A 15937-nucleotide genomic window follows, 5' to 3' on the forward strand; every position below is an offset into this window, starting at 1 on the left:
ATATAGGTTGGATAGTACTTTATGCACCACAAGTTTATTGAGACACAGACAAACAGAAGTGCTACTACTGTTTCACTACTGTTGATGCGCTGAGCAGATATTTTGGATTCTAAAGTCAGGGTTGTTGCTGTTCCTCTGAGTTTCCGAGTCGGAACTCAGACTTGAGGGGGTGTTCCAGTTAAAAGTTCCTACTGAGAACTCGGAATTTCCGACTTCCAAGTACATATGGAACACACCATAAATTATCCTGAATCCTGAGTGCTTGTAGCTTATTAGGCACAAATGCTGTCTTTGTTTTATGATCTGTAAGAAAGGATTATACATTTGGGATGTATTCAGAGGGTTATTTTTTAGAATGGGTCAGGTTTTGCTCTATTAAATGTCCCCACAAACACCAGGCTAAAATCTTTAAGTCGACATGATGTAACAGCTTCGTAAAGCAACTAAATAGTGTATTAATTTGCATTTAAATATTTCAAAGGTGTCTGAAAGAGGTTAGTTAAGGGGTAAGGTTAGGGTGTAGTAATTAACCCAATTTAAGAACAATATAATTCCAGTAGGACTCATCATGATATAAAAATACATGTGTATGATATCTGTTTTAGGAGGCAGTGGTGCAGTATGAACAGTATGAACAGGAAGTCAGAAACCTGCAGGCCATGATTGAAGATGCTCACCGGGTCATTCAGGACCAACCTGTGAACACCAGCAACATCCAAGAGCTGCAGGCACAAATCAATCATCATGAGGTGCAGTGATATTTTAGTATTATTTATACTATTATAGTATTTACTAATATTTCTGTCATAGTGTTTATTAATATTTTGAATTAGAATTTTTAGTTTTTGTCTTTTAAATTTATATATATATAGCTTTATTTTTATTTCAGTTTTAGTTTTGGTAATTGTTGTACTTCAACCTACACAAATTTATGTTTATTTCAGTCAAGGCAACATTTCTAATTTTCATTTAAGTTTAGGTTTTTCATCTAATATTTTTATTTTATTTTATTTTAGCTTTATTTCAATTGGCAAAAAATATTTTTATAGTTTTAGTTAACAATAGCAACATTGATGAGGTGCCATGTATATTCACCTCAGTGATGCCACTCTAGCTATGTTTCCATTCACCTATTTTTATTTTAGCTTAAAAAAACCTGGATGGAAATGCCAAGATGTGCATAAATTCTAAAAATGCACATAAAAAATGTATGCGGCCAATTTAGGAGTATTATTTTTTAATCCGATAAGAAGATAAGCGAATAAACTTGGAAAGCAAGATAACATAACCGCATTTGTTGCGTTTATCAGTCAGTTATGATGAAAAAAGAGAAACTGTAGCAACTTTCATTTATATTAAAGATATTTTACGCCAATTTCCCAGGAAGTGATGATTTAGTTCTCTTGAACACATGGGGTGGAAACGTTGCTTTACCGGTATTATATATTAAAGTTTTGCATACAAGTTAAATTCACGACTTTGGATGGAAACATAGCTACTGTCCTCAAATCTCATTTTTGTTGACTAAATGTAACTTTTGTGGTTAGCCATACCGATCTTTCCTGTTTCTTGCATTAACCTAAACTGCAGCTAAATAACATCTTTTGTCATATCTTCTGTGTTTATTTTTATCTAAACAGGAACTGGCCCAGAAAATTAAGGGCTACCAGGAGCAGATTGCATCTCTGAACTCTAAGTGTAAGATGCTGACTGTGAAAGCTAAACACGCCACCACTCTCCTGACAGTGAGTGATGCAGAGGGTTTGAACGAGAGTCTGGAGGAACTGGACGGTGATGCTATTAAAAGAAAGACCCAGTCACAAGTCTCGGTACGTTATTCTGAACGTGGGCGCGCCAGTATAATCGTGGGATAAGCAAACAAGCTAGAGTAGTAAATGTCTCAAAAAGTGATTGCTATTTGTTCTTGTGTTCTAAATAATTGTGTGCAACTACAAAAGCCATTTTTGATAATATTTAATGTGTATATATGTATATATGTATATATATATATATATATATACACATAAAACCATAAATGTCTTACATTTTTAGCATTTCTTGTTTTAAGCATAAATCTAACCAAATTTAGGCCTAATCTAAGAAGAAAACATTCTGTGAATATATTCCTTGAAAACAAAGCATGCATTATTTTACACACTTTTGCTTTTAAAAATATAGTTATTAAATGTAAATGTAACTTATTTAGATATTTTTGCACGAAAACCACTTAAGATTTTTTTTTACTCTAAAAACTCTTAAAAACTCTTAAAGTACAAACTCTTACCTGAACGGTCTTTATTTTCTCATCTCTCAGCGATCTTTGCATGTCATAATCACTTAACGTTAAAGCTCTGTGAACTGACTGACTAATATCTTCTGCTCTGTGACTCTCTCTGATTGTGATGCTGTCAGATGTCGGCTGGTCGCTGTCAGTCTCTCCTGTCTCCTGTGACAGAGGAGTCTGGGGAGGAGGGCACCAGCAGTGAGATCTGCTCTCCTGCTTTCTGTCGATCTCCCTCTCCTGTCACTAACACTGAAGCAGCCATTAGCAAGGTATTAGCAGTAATGTCAAAGCTTTTGGTGCTTGATCTTATTTCTCGCAGACTTTTCCCTGCCTTTTTGCAATTATCAGTTTCACCTTAATCTTTGACGGACAGCAGTGCAGTGACTTTTGTAGCACATTAACATGATGTATTTTATTTTGCATTGTTTTCTCTTGAACTGTCCTAAATGTAGATGTCTATGGGAAGAGCCACTCTCACCAGAGCTCCCCTCCAGGAGCTGTACAATCCCACGCTGGAGTCGGTAGCCAGTTTAGATGATCTTCAGCGCTCGTGGGAGACCCTGAAAAATGTGGTACGTTGGTCTTTTGTGTTCAACAGTCAGATGCAAAAATAAAATCTGGTCTTTGAGTTGTGATTATCTTCGTGTTTTGCAGATAAGTGAAAAGCAGAAGACGCTCTACGAGGCTCTTGAGAAGCAACAGCGCTATCAGGGATCTGTACAGTCCATCTCTACTAAGATGGAGTCCATCGAGACCAGATTAAACGAGCCCCCTATGCATGATCTCAGTCCTGACAGACAAATGGTCCTATATCAGGTGAGCCAATTGTAGAATTGAAGTTCTGAAGGATTTTCTCCGTTGCCTTTGCTCCAGCTATATAGGAGCTTTATAAGAATATGGATGCAGAACAAAAAAAAACCGTCACACTGCCATATTCCTCCAGAATCAGATGGAGGAAATCGTCAGACTGCAGGATGATATAGATGGGCTTCAGTCCAGCTTCACAGAAGAGCTGATGTCTGATGTCGTGGACTCGGACTCTTCGGATCAATTGGCCATGCAGTCCACACTCACTGTACTGGCGGAGAGGATGGCCACCATACACATGAAGGCTTCCGGAAAACGCCAACTTCTTGAGGTATACCTATATATATATATATATATATATATATAATGTAAAATATTATAAAAGCTATTTAAGTGGTCAGAAGTTTGGGTTGCTAAGATTTTTTTTTAATGTTTTTGCAAGAAACCGTTTTTTACCAAGGCTGGTGAACATCAAAAAAACAGTAAAACAGTAATATTGTGAAATATGATTACGATTGAAATAATCTTTCTCTATTTAAAAATTTTGAAATGTAAATAATTGCCACCTGTGATGGCAACAGGTGAAGCATAGACTAATGCAAAGAAAACGAGGGGGTGGGGTAAAGACATGACAAATAAAGGAGCACATGGCGAACATAATAAACAGCAACCACAAAACACAAAAAGACAGACCCGGCTGATCAGCCGGGAGTCCTGACAGATGCTCAGTAGATATTCATAGATGTTTATGGTGATGTGTATAGGAGCGACAGAGTGAACGAGTGGAAAAGCAGCAACAGGCGCAGGCTTTACAGAGCTACCTGAACCAGGCAGACCAGCTGGACCAATGGCTGCGGAGCACTCGTGGTAACATCACTTCCTGCTCTCAGGACTCGGAAGACATGGAAGAGCAACTCAGAGACTGTCAGGTTAGAGCGCCCTCTACTGCTGATTACTAAAATATTAAAATTATTTATGATTTACTGTTTAATCGAAAAAAGAAAATGCATTATTTTGTGTTCCCCTGTGAATGCCACCTTCCCTTTACCTCTGTACAGATAAAACATTATCAGAATGATTCCAGTTCGCACGCGGAAACGACAAAACATTCTGTATTATGTAGACCAGACAAGTAATTTGGCAATGTCAATTTGTAAAGAAAGACTACGCACCTTCGCACATATATATTCAAATGCGCATAGCGATAGACTAAACACATAATATGCATGTGCACTGCACGCCGTCACCGCTTTCACAGATTCACGTTTTTTAAGTTTACACGGAGATGATAACTTTTTTTTTAAAATGTCTCGAGTCACCAAACACTGTTGTCGTGCAAATGAACGGTCAGAACACATTAAAAGTTTTCTGTTTTCAGTTAAAACAGTGTCGTGTAAGCGGCCCCTAAGTTAATAACTAATAATTAGTGCTGGGCAAAGATTAATCGCGATTAATCGCATCCAAAATAAAAGTTTGTGTTTGCATAATATATGTGTGTGTACTGTGTATAATTATTTTGTATATATAAATACACACATATGCATGTATATATTTAAGATTTTTATTTATTTATATATATAAATTATTTATATTTATATATAATATAAATTATGTATAAATGTATATACAGTATATACATGCAAATATTTCTTAAATAAATACATGCATATGTGTGAATTTATATATACAAAATAATTATACACAGTACACACACATATATTATGCAAACACAAACTTTTATTTTGGATGCGATTAATCACGATTAATCTTTGCCCAGCACTACTAATAATCTTTGCAATGGTGAATCAATCAAAAACTAACTTTAGCTGGACAATAACTTTATCCTAGAGCTGCTGTAAAGACAAAACAATCTCTGTTACTTTAATTTCCTATTATTACTGCAAAGCTGCTTTGAAACCGTCTATATTGTTAAAAGCGCTAAATAAATGAAGGTGACTTGACCTGACTTGATTTGACTTATTAACTATCGACATTAAGGCCTGCTTTGTTGTTTTTAAACAAATGAGTTTTTGTTAATTCCTCTCAGAGAACAGGATACTTTGTTATCCGTAAACGGCAGTATTAAAAGACCTCTGAGCATTCAGATGGATTGATTCTTAAGCGTCTGTGGCACGACCCATAATCAGATTATGCAAATGTCTCAGCGTAACACTGTTCACAGTTGGCTTTGAGGATATTAGAGGATTCCTGTGAGAGGATTGGTGCTCACTTGAAGTCTGTTCCACCTCTAATTGCATATTCATGAGGGTGACTGCAGCATTAGTGGTGAAAGGGGTGGGGCTTCGTCTTTGTACATAACTGGCAGATGTCCCAAAGCGGAACACCTTGAATTTATTTAGTAGCATATGCACTGTGTAGACAATTTTCAAGTGAATTTGGGATATCATTTGAAGTACTTTCATACATTCTTGTTGTTATCCTCAAGAATGCATGTTTACTGTGAGCATGGCACGTGAGGGATTACGGATAATGTACAGCGCTGTAGGTGTTTGGTAAGGTCCTGGGATGAGAGCTGCAGAACCATGTTTGAGCTGGCCTCTCTTCTGTTGCTCCTGCAGAACATGCTGCTGGAAATCGAGGAGAAGGTGCTGGCTCTCTCCGAGCTCTCCAGACACAGCGAGAATCTTCTGCTGGAGGGCCGACCGGAGAACAGGGAGGACACGGAGCAGCTCTCCGGGAAGTTGCGTACGCTGAAAGGCAGCCTGCTAGAGCTACAGAGGATGCTGCAAGACAAGCAGATCAACATTCAGGTGAGACTGGACCTCTGAATCAAGGCTGGAAACTTAGACATGTTTGTTCTACAGGTTCATTTGAAAAACCCTAAAAGAGTACTCAGGCGGGATGTTAGCGCTATATTGCTTTGATTTATATGTCATGATACTGAATGATTTCCTTATGTATTTACTAAATATCATTGTATTAAATGGTGCTCCAAATTCCTTCAAGTTCCATGGCAAAAACATTAAAATGGTACATAATAGTAATAATAATAATAATAGTAATACATTTTATTTGTATATAGCATCTTTCATAAAATAATAATAATAATAATTATTATTATTATTATAATAAAATATTTTATCCACTATTAACACCATCTCTGACCGTGAGGAATGAAACAAAACCATTATTAATGTAGTTAACATTAGTTAATGTATGAACTAACCATGAGCAATGCATTTGTTACTGTATTTGTTAATCTTTGCTAACATTAGTTAATAAAATATACAAAAGTTAATTGTTTCAACTAATGTTAAGAAATGCAACTTTTTATTTTAACAATGTATTAGTAAATCTTGAAATTAACATTAACAAAGGATAATAAATGCTGCAGAAATGCAGTTCATTATTATGTTAACCAATAAAACCTTATTGTAAAGTATTTTATTATAATAAAGGTTTTATTATAATAAAATTACATTAAATATTAAAATCAAATAATAGGTTTTATTAAAATAAAATAGATGTTTTATAATAAATTTGAATATCATTTTTGATAATTTCTTTCTGAGTAAAATTTGACCCACTTTTTGTGAGATTCTCTAAAAGTTGTGTCTTTTATGTCCTGCAGGCGACATTAATTTGGGAGGAGTTGAAAGGCCTTCAAACATCATGTGTAATAATGATATATTACATCATAGGTTTTTTTTTTTCAGCAGCACTGGGTTCTGGGTCTGAATACCGCAATCTCATGCATGGCTTCCTCTTTTCCTGCTGCTATTCACAAGAATATTGCCGAATATGTGAATGATGACTGATGATTTGATTCATGATTGTATGATCTTTTGATAGTGTAATTCAACAAGGAATTTACGGTATTCAAGACTATTAATCCGCTGTATGTACTCATGTTTGCATTGTCCCTCTCCCGCAGGATTCCCTTCAGGAACCGTCAGACTCCAGTGAATCAGACTCCAGTCTGTCCCAGAGTCCAAACATGCAGGACTGGCTGGCCCAGGCCCGCTCCACACGCAGCCTACAGCACCAGGACACCCTCCAGAAACAGAAGGTACATAACATTTCACAAGAAGAAGAGTGATCAAAATATTTAGAACTATCAACATTGTGTCCCCCAGTGGGACTGAATCTGTAGTAAGGTGTTTTAAATAAGAAAGCATCTACTAAATGAGGAACGATAATATATTATGTTCATTCAGGAGCTTGAAGAGCAACTTGCAGAGCAAAAGAAGCTGTTGAAATCTGTAGCAAGTCGCGGAGAGGAAATACTCACCCAACAAGCATCACCTGTCAGAGCCAGGTACCATTAACCTGCATTTCTCTCTTTCATTTTGACCTCAAACCTTTACTGACTCTCTCTTTACAAATCTTTTGCAGTGCGACGGAGACCCTGTCCCCTGATATAGAGCTGGAGGGAGACAGTCAGGCCGTGAAAAAGCAGAGGAGAAAGAGATGGGAAAGTCTGAAAAAAGACATGGTCACTAAACTACAGCTCCTCATGAACACCCTGGAGCAAGACAGCAAACAACCGGTACACTGATTTCTTTACAGTATCCACATGGCTCAAATGTAGAGTAGTTGACCAAAACATTAATATTTGAGATTAAACTGCATATTTTAGGTCAGCAATTTTTAATCACCTTTCAACTTTTTTGCAGATTACCTGATTAGCTATAAAGTGTGAAAAATGCATTTATGAAAGTGCATATATTCAATGCAGTCTCTCAATTAATGAGTATACAGCTATTAGGGGTGGGAATCTTTAGGCACGTCAAGATCCGATCCGATCCCAAGATGAATCTTGATCTGCTTTTTTTTTCTTATTAATTAGTTTACAACTTGAAAATCTCAAAATCTTTTCTATTGATTTAATTACATAATATGTAATGATAAGTACTTTTCAAAATAATTACAAATTAAAAAATGTAATTAAACAATTGTATATAAAGAATTTTAAATATATAAGCTAATAAAGCTTCAAAACATAAAAGCAAGTAGTAGCCTAAATAATAAAGAGGAACAAAGCATAAAATATTACAAGCAATTAACAAAGAATGCTTTCAGCAGAGTATCTGAACGTTTTCCATTCAAGAGCAGTGAGTGATCTTACTCTTTCTCAGCTTTATTGTTGTTTGATTATTACTGATTTCAAAAAGAAATTGTGTGCACATCCAAAAACTTTTGGCAGGTGCTCGATCAAATGAAGCATCAAACTCAAAATAAACAAGAATCGGCACACACAAGGATTTATTCAAATGAACAACGTTTCGACCCAAAGGGTCTTCGTCGGGCGTGATTATTACTGATGACATCATAGACAGAGGGGGATCTAATAAGCTGCATTCACACTAATGCACAGATCTCTTTTGAAATGAATGTCCGAGAATGCCCTTGTAATTCGCTTCAACCTTTCCGAACTTTATGAAAGATTATTTTATGTAAGGTTTGTGTGTGTGCGTGTGTGTGTGTGTGTGTGTGTGTGTGTGAGGAATTGGAAACAAGCAGAATACGGGTGTTTCCAAAGCACACTCCGCGGTTAAAAACTATTCTCAGAATCAATCCTGAATCATTGGAGAGAGAATCGTGATGCATCTATTTTTTTTCCCCCCACCCCTAACAACTATACATTTACAATGTATACTTGTATACAGTGAGTATACATTTAAATTAATGCAATTGGCAGATGCTTTTATCCAAAGCAACTTACATTGCATTTAAGGCATACATTTGATTAGTTGACTATGACCTTGGCTTTCATCCCATAAATATTTGTATCAATCTATGTTGCATAATATCAGTCTCTCTTTCCCTTTTTCTGCATTTGGGTTCTCAACTATCATTTTACTTTAAACTTTAGCCCTATTCTTTTTGTGGCCTGGCTGCCTTCAGGGAATGCAAAAGATCTTGCATAACTGTGGCACAGTTGTAATACTCGGAAACCCTCTCTGTTGGTGGATTGTTTCGTAAGTGTTTAATATTTTCTAACAGTTTTACTCCAGAACTGCTTGTGTGAAGACTGCCTCCCCGGTTTATAAGAGAGAGACTCACGTCCAGGACAAGTCCAGCCTGATGTCCCTGCACAATGGATTCAGTCAGACAATAAAGGAAATGACTCCTCAGGTAGACACATTTATATAAAACACTTCTGGTGCTTTGATGCATGCATTTGTGACGACACAACAATTGAGTATTGAATTGAATTGTATTAATGCACCTAGTTCCTTAACCGCCTACACTTAAGCTAAAAGAACTGTAGTACTTGTTATGAATGTTTACACCACTTAACCATGGTAAATCACTATAATGCACAACCTATTACTTAACTTGACAGCTTATCATATCAACATATATGTAGGTGTCCTAAACAGTGTATAATGTGTTATTGTTTCTACAGGCCACAGAGCGCGAGGTCATTCTGATGGAGCAGCAGCTTTATTCAGCAGTCACAGCCTCTTCCTCTTGGGTGGATGATGTGGAGAACACACTGTTTTCTGGCCCTGCGCTGCTGACGGAGAACGCTGAGACACAACTGTCCAATTATGAGGTCTAAACTTTGAGCGGCAAATTTTGCTAGCTAATTTCTGATTCCTATCTGAGACATCATATTTGCCCACATTCAGTTCTCCGGATGTTTGTTTTATATAAAAGACATTTTACACTAAACAATAAAATATTATATATCCTCATATATATACAGTATATATATATATATATATATATATGACTTTGGACAATTATTTAAGCCTGAGAAACTTCAATTTAAATTGTATTATTAAAGAACATTTATGTTTTATATTAGTTTATATTTATATTAAAAACAACAACAAAAAAACTGTAATATTGCGAAATATTATTACAATTTAAAATAACTGTTTTCTATTTGAATATATTTTAAAATGTAATTTATTCCTGTGATGCAAAGGTGAATTTTCAGCTTCATTACTACAGTTTTCAGTGTCACATGATCCTTCAGAAATCATTTAGGTTTTTTAACAACACTGCCAACTGTGAAAAGTAAAACTATACCTGTAGATAGAGCTGTAGAATTAACTGAAACACATTTATAAATATCTTATCTATATTTTTTGGTTGCCCCGCAGACATTGGGAAAAGAAGTGACGGAGGTGACCGGGGTGGCCAGCCACAGCCAGGGCCTGATCGCCAGCTCTGTGGGTCTCTCTGAGGAAGAGCAGACCCTGATGAAGGACACTCTGGACTGTCTGACGCGACGCCTGGGAGCCCTGGACTCAGCTCTGGACCGCCGCTGTGACACCATGCGGAGCAGAATGCGGGAGCTCACGGCTTTCCAGGTGGGAATCAGGCCTGATGGGCACCATTCAGTTCTGTACATGAAAGCAACGCTGCAACATCATCTCAATTCCTGTTTCTTTTCAGACGGAGTTGCAGCATCTCTTTACAGCGATTAGTGAAAGCAAGTTCCAGGTTATCCAGAAAATGGCAGGAGTTCTTGACCACACAACAACTAAACAACTTGAAGTAAGACATTTTCTGATGATTAATTAATGCATTAGATTAACAGTGATTTTAGTTGTATATCAGTATCATTTTAGTATTATTCATATACCATTATAGTATTCATTAATATTGAATTGTAAAGTGCTGTTGTCAATTTTTAGTTAAAAAAATTAAATAATAATTCTGTTTAGAATTAATTTCAGTTTTATTTTAATATTTTTCAGTTTTAGTAATTAACTTTTGAAGTAATTTTATTACCTCAAATTAAAGTCATAGTTCACCCAAAATGTTTTAATTCTGTCATCATTTACTCAGCCTTAAGTTGTTCCAAACATGCATAAATATCTTTCCTCTGATGAACACAAAAGATATTTAGAAAAATGTTGGTAACCAAACAGTTGATGGACCTCATTGACTTCCAGAGTACTTTTTCAATACTATTGAAGTCAATGGGGTCCATCAACTGTTTGGTTACCCATGATAGTCCTCAAAAATCTTATTTTGTGTTCAGCGGAAGAAAGAAATTCATACAGGTTTGGAACAACTTGAGAGTGAGTAAATGATGACACAATTTAAATTTTTGGGTGAACGAGCTAATTTTAAAGTTTTTCATAATTTTTTTATATTTTATTTCAACTTTATTTCAATTTACAAAAATGATTGGTAATAGTTTGTTTTAGTTAACAATAACAACACAGTAGCACGGTTATCGCTGTAAACTCTTGTCATTTTTGTTCTGACAGACTATTGCAGAGGTAGAAGAGACGCTGAAAGACTTTGAGCACAGAATAACAGAGCTGAAAGCCAGAGGGGCGGAGCTACACCCGGACCAGTTCTCCACCAATGAGCTGCTGAAGCTACAGGTACACGACCAATCATTGGCATCAACATGGGCAAAATAAACACTTTTATTCTTACATTCACTTTTGTGCACTATATTATTATAAAAAAAAGAAACAGACAATATAGTCCTAAAATATAATGGTTAAGACCTGAAATACCTGGATCTTCTCAAAGTTGTCCATGTGTGTGCTGGACAGGATGCTTATGAGGAGCTGGTGATGACGGTGGGCTCTCGACGGAGCGGGCTGAATCAGAATGTGGCACTGAAGAATCAGTATGAACGAGTTCTGCAAGATCTTATTGATCTGGTGGACACGGCCCAGGATAAGATGACCGCTGACCAGAAGATGATTGCCAGCTCAGTAGAGGACGTGCACAGCCTTCTAGACAAACACAAGGTACACCAAACTCCTAAACACGTCTTGTGTGTGCGTGAAAAATATGTATATAACCTTACTTCAACTTGTGTCCCTAAATGCTTCATTTCCAGGAATTTTTCCAAGGCTTGGAGTGGCACATGGTCCTCACTGAGACATTCTACAAGAAAATTAGTGCCTTTGTTTTGCCACGTGAGCGTCAGACTCTGGAGGAGACGCTAGCTCGCGCTCAGGATGTGCTCAAGCAAGCGCACAAAAAAGGAGTTGAGCTGGAGTGCATCTCAGAGGTAACATGATTTTTATTCGGTATATATATATACACACTATTGTTCAAAAGTTTGGGGTTTCAGTAAGGTTTTTTTAAAAAGTCAACATTTACAGACATTTATAATGTTACAAAAGATTTCTATTTAAAATAAATGTTCTATTCACCCAAAAATGTTGCACAGTTTCCACAAAAAATATGAAGCAGCACAATTGTTTTCAACATTTGTGTTGAATGACTATTGAGCAGCAAATCAGCATATTAGATTTCTGCCGGATCATGTGACACTGAAAATACAGATGCTGAAAATTCAGCCTTGCCATCACTGGAATATGCATTTTTAATATATATTTAAATGATAACAGAATTTTTTTAATTGTAATCATATTTCACAGTATTACAGTTTTTTACTGTTTAGGTGAACATAAGAGACTTCTTACCATCCACAAACTTTTGAATATGTGTGTATATATATATATATATATATATATATATATATATATATATATATATATATATATATATATATATATATATAAACATATGAAGAGTTCAGATGCAAAAGCCTCTAAGTGCCATCTGAAAGTTTCTTCTAGAATGATCATTTTTATCAAGCTCGTATATTTAAGTTCAGTAATTTCCCTTAAATGGCAATGAAGTTTACCAATTAATTGTCATTTAAGTGAAATTATTGAAGCTTGATAAAAATTATCATTCTAGAAGAAAATTTCAGATGGCACTTAGAGGTTTTTGCATCTGAACTCTTCATATATATATACACACATATACACATTAGGGATGTGCCCGAAGCCTAAATCTGAATTCAGAAAGGCACAGAAAATGAATAAAAGTAAATAATGCATTCTATGGAGCCTCTGAAGGGACATGGTTAGGCTTGCTGCGGTAGTCGGTTACATTGCAGTTCATCATGCCGTTTCATTTATCACGTGAAGATATTACGGAGAGATGACTGACAGGATGATCTGAGGATTGGTGCGCAACAGATCCTTAATGTCATTTACAAATATCTGTTGATATTATATATTAAATGATTCGTGTGAATAGGAAAAGTGAAATGTGTAATTTCCTTTCAAAACATAGTATGCGGCTTTGGGCACATCCCAAATATTTATAAATATATGCATAGTAGCATTTATATTATGCAACTGTTTCCTACATACTTATCTGTTTGTATGTTTGTGTCTTTATCAGACATGGAGTCGTCTAGTTTTGGACTATCAGACCCTGTACCGTTTGCTAGAGGCTGTGGAGGGCAGTCTGCCGAGGGTCGGCCTGGTGGAGGAGACAGAGGAGAGACTGAAGGAAAGAATAGAGCTCTATCAGGTACATAAGAAAAGTGAATCTTCAGGCATGTTAAAATGAGATATCTGGAGTAACTTGCCAACATGGGTATGATTAGTGTATTAGGATAGATATTCTAATAATACCAGACTTACTGTATGTGATCAACTTCCCAAATTGACCTTCCATGATCTTCACCTAAGGCTCTGAGGGCGAGTCTGATGGAGAACCAAAACAAGCTGCATCAGGTGCTGGAGGAAGGGAAGCATCTTCTGTCAGATGTGAGCTGCTCCAGCCTGGAGAACCAGCTCACTCTTTTGGGCGAACACTGGCTCAACAACTCCACCAAGATTAACAAAGAGCTACACAACCTGGAATCCATCCTGAAGCACTCAACCAGGTCAGGGGTTTTAGAGTTTTAGACTGAAATTCATTGTTTTATTGATTTTATTCCATAATCTTCATGGTGATATGTGCTTGTTATTTGTCACAGGTATAAGCATGAGTCTGTTGAACTGAGTCGCTGGCTACAGGAAGCTCTGGAACGCTTGGAGTTCTGGAACACACAGACTGTTGCTGGTCCTCAGGAACTGGAGACTGTTAAAGACCAGCTATCGGCTTTTCTGGTTAGTTAGTCTTAAATGTTTATAAATAACAAACATGGGATGTGTTTGGGATGTTGATGCATTTGGTCAACCAGTTTCAGCAGAAGAACCATACTGGCACACACATTGCTGATGATCAGAATGCTGCTGCTAATTTATTTTTATTTTTTTATAATTTTTTTTGTTTGTTTTTATATATATATATATATATATATATTTTTTTTTTTTTAATTAAATTAATTTTTTTTATTTATTACTTTTATTATTATTATTATTATTATTATTATTTATTTTTTTAACACTTGTCCTGTGTACGGTTGTGGGGATGCTGGAGCCTATTTATTTAATTGTTCATTTATTTATTCATCCTCCATCCAACCACCAATCTTTCCATTTATCCAAACGCCAATTTATCCATCCACAATCTAAACGCATTTATTCATTCTTCAAACCGCTTGTCCTGTTGGAGCCTAACCCAGCATCTTGGGCCATATTTATAATAATATTATCTTATAATTTTTTTTTATATAATAATATTCACAATTTAATGTTTTTGCCAATGATAAAATAGTTTCAATAGAAGCTTTAATGAATAAATATTCATAATTAAATATGTATTATTTGTGTAATTATTTAAATCCCTGCATGTCCATTATGGAAGTAATTCTGAAAACCACACTATAATAGACATGTACCATGTGTTGTCTTCTCTTGTGTTCAGGAGTTCAGTAAGGAGGTGGAGACTCGCTCCAGTCTAAAGGCCTCAGTGCTGAACGAGGGAAACCAGCTGCTGAGACTGAAGAAGATGGACACCGTGTCTCTGCGGTCTGAACTCACCCGTCTGGACTCTCAGTGGTCTGAACTGCTCGCCCGCATTCCCATTGTTCAAGAGAAGCTCCACCAGGTACAGACCAGCTCTTCTGCGTATGCCGCTTCCTAAACAGGCTAATCTGCTCCAACAAATAGGATTAATTTCCGTTTCTGAGGTTCATAGTACCCGTCTTTCTTAGTCTATTGTCTTTTAAAGATATATTGTTGATTTGTTTTAGTCTCAGATGGATAAGCTGGCATCCTGTCACGCCATCGCTGAGCTTGTGAACTGGATTTCATTGATGGAGAGAGTGATAGAAGAGGATGAGGAAAATCTCAAAGGGGCTGTTGGGTCAAAGGTCATCCAGGAGTACCTGCAGCGATACAAGGTGACTTCATTTTTCAGTTTTACCACAGTTAGAGTCATCAAATGTGAAGTGACATGTGTTGCCAAGTATGGTGTCCCATACTCAGAATTTGTGCTCTGCATTAGACCGGATTTTATGACAATAGTCAGAAGACTAATTATTAATGACTAGCCTCATTTGTGTGGAGAGTATGTTTTTACATACTGTTGTTTTTCACTACTTCTCTAGGGCTTCAGAGTGGACGTCAACTGCAAACAGCTGACTGTGGACTTTGTGAATCAGTCAGTGCTCCAGATCAGCGGTGCGGATGTGGAGAGCAAACGCAGCGATAAGACTGACTTCGCTGAGAAACTGGGTGCCATGAACTGCCACTGGCAGATACTGCAGACACACATCACAGAGAGAGTGAGACTTCAGATTATACTTCTACACACTTCTCAGACTGACTTTTTGAAGATCATTGCATTCTGACATTTGTTACAGTTTGTATACTTAAGAAATTTTAAGATTAAACATTTTAAATCTTGCATTGCTTTGCACTGATTAAACTGTATGTTCTTAAATAAAATCAATAGTTATTGAGGGGTGAAAATATAGGATTTTAGTTTACATCTTGATTTTTTTTAGCATTTTAATTAAGTTATATAATTTACTAATAACCAAATAACCATTTATTAATAATTATATATACTGTAATAACCATCATTCATTTAGTTATTCCATAAGTCTAAAGAACTGTATGTTCTTCAATAAAAACAAGTTATTGAGGGGTGAAAAAATATGATTTACTTTTTTTAATTAATTTATTAATAATTGATCTT

At 36.1% G+C, this 15937-nt stretch overlaps 1 protein-coding gene across 10 annotated transcripts in view; it reads left to right on the top strand.

Moving 5' to 3' along the window:
* Positions 1 to 15937, top strand: part of syne1b (spectrin repeat containing, nuclear envelope 1b) — a 119820-nt gene that overhangs the window by 74613 nt on the left and 29270 nt on the right. For 9 of the 10 annotated variants that reach the window (XM_082143165.1, XM_082143171.1, XM_082143163.1 and 6 more), the window contains 24 exons: positions 606 to 749; positions 1641 to 1829; positions 2413 to 2553; positions 2737 to 2856; positions 2939 to 3100; positions 3228 to 3422; positions 3856 to 4020; positions 5671 to 5862; positions 6987 to 7121; positions 7270 to 7370; positions 7448 to 7601; positions 9059 to 9190; positions 9465 to 9614; positions 10171 to 10380; positions 10466 to 10567; positions 11290 to 11409; positions 11587 to 11787; positions 11880 to 12053; positions 13244 to 13375; positions 13537 to 13733; positions 13827 to 13959; positions 14660 to 14842; positions 14988 to 15137; positions 15345 to 15521. In XM_082143165.1, coding sequence (XP_081999291.1) covers positions 606 to 749; positions 1641 to 1829; positions 2413 to 2553; positions 2737 to 2856; positions 2939 to 3100; positions 3228 to 3422; positions 3856 to 4020; positions 5671 to 5862; positions 6987 to 7121; positions 7270 to 7370; positions 7448 to 7601; positions 9059 to 9190; positions 9465 to 9614; positions 10171 to 10380; positions 10466 to 10567; positions 11290 to 11409; positions 11587 to 11787; positions 11880 to 12053; positions 13244 to 13375; positions 13537 to 13733; positions 13827 to 13959; positions 14660 to 14842; positions 14988 to 15137; positions 15345 to 15521 — 3759 coding nt within the window. The remainder of the gene's footprint in view (positions 1 to 605; positions 750 to 1640; positions 1830 to 2412; positions 2554 to 2736; positions 2857 to 2938; positions 3101 to 3227; positions 3423 to 3855; positions 4021 to 5670; positions 5863 to 6986; positions 7122 to 7269; positions 7371 to 7447; positions 7602 to 9058; positions 9191 to 9464; positions 9615 to 10170; positions 10381 to 10465; positions 10568 to 11289; positions 11410 to 11586; positions 11788 to 11879; positions 12054 to 13243; positions 13376 to 13536; positions 13734 to 13826; positions 13960 to 14659; positions 14843 to 14987; positions 15138 to 15344; positions 15522 to 15937) is intronic. The other variant, XM_082143167.1, reaches the window with a different exon arrangement.

The sequence above is a fragment of the Leuciscus leuciscus genome (assembly GCF_965113295.1).
Source record: "Leuciscus leuciscus genome assembly, chromosome: 17".
In the NCBI taxonomy this organism is placed as follows: Eukaryota; Metazoa; Chordata; class Actinopteri; order Cypriniformes; family Leuciscidae; genus Leuciscus; species Leuciscus leuciscus.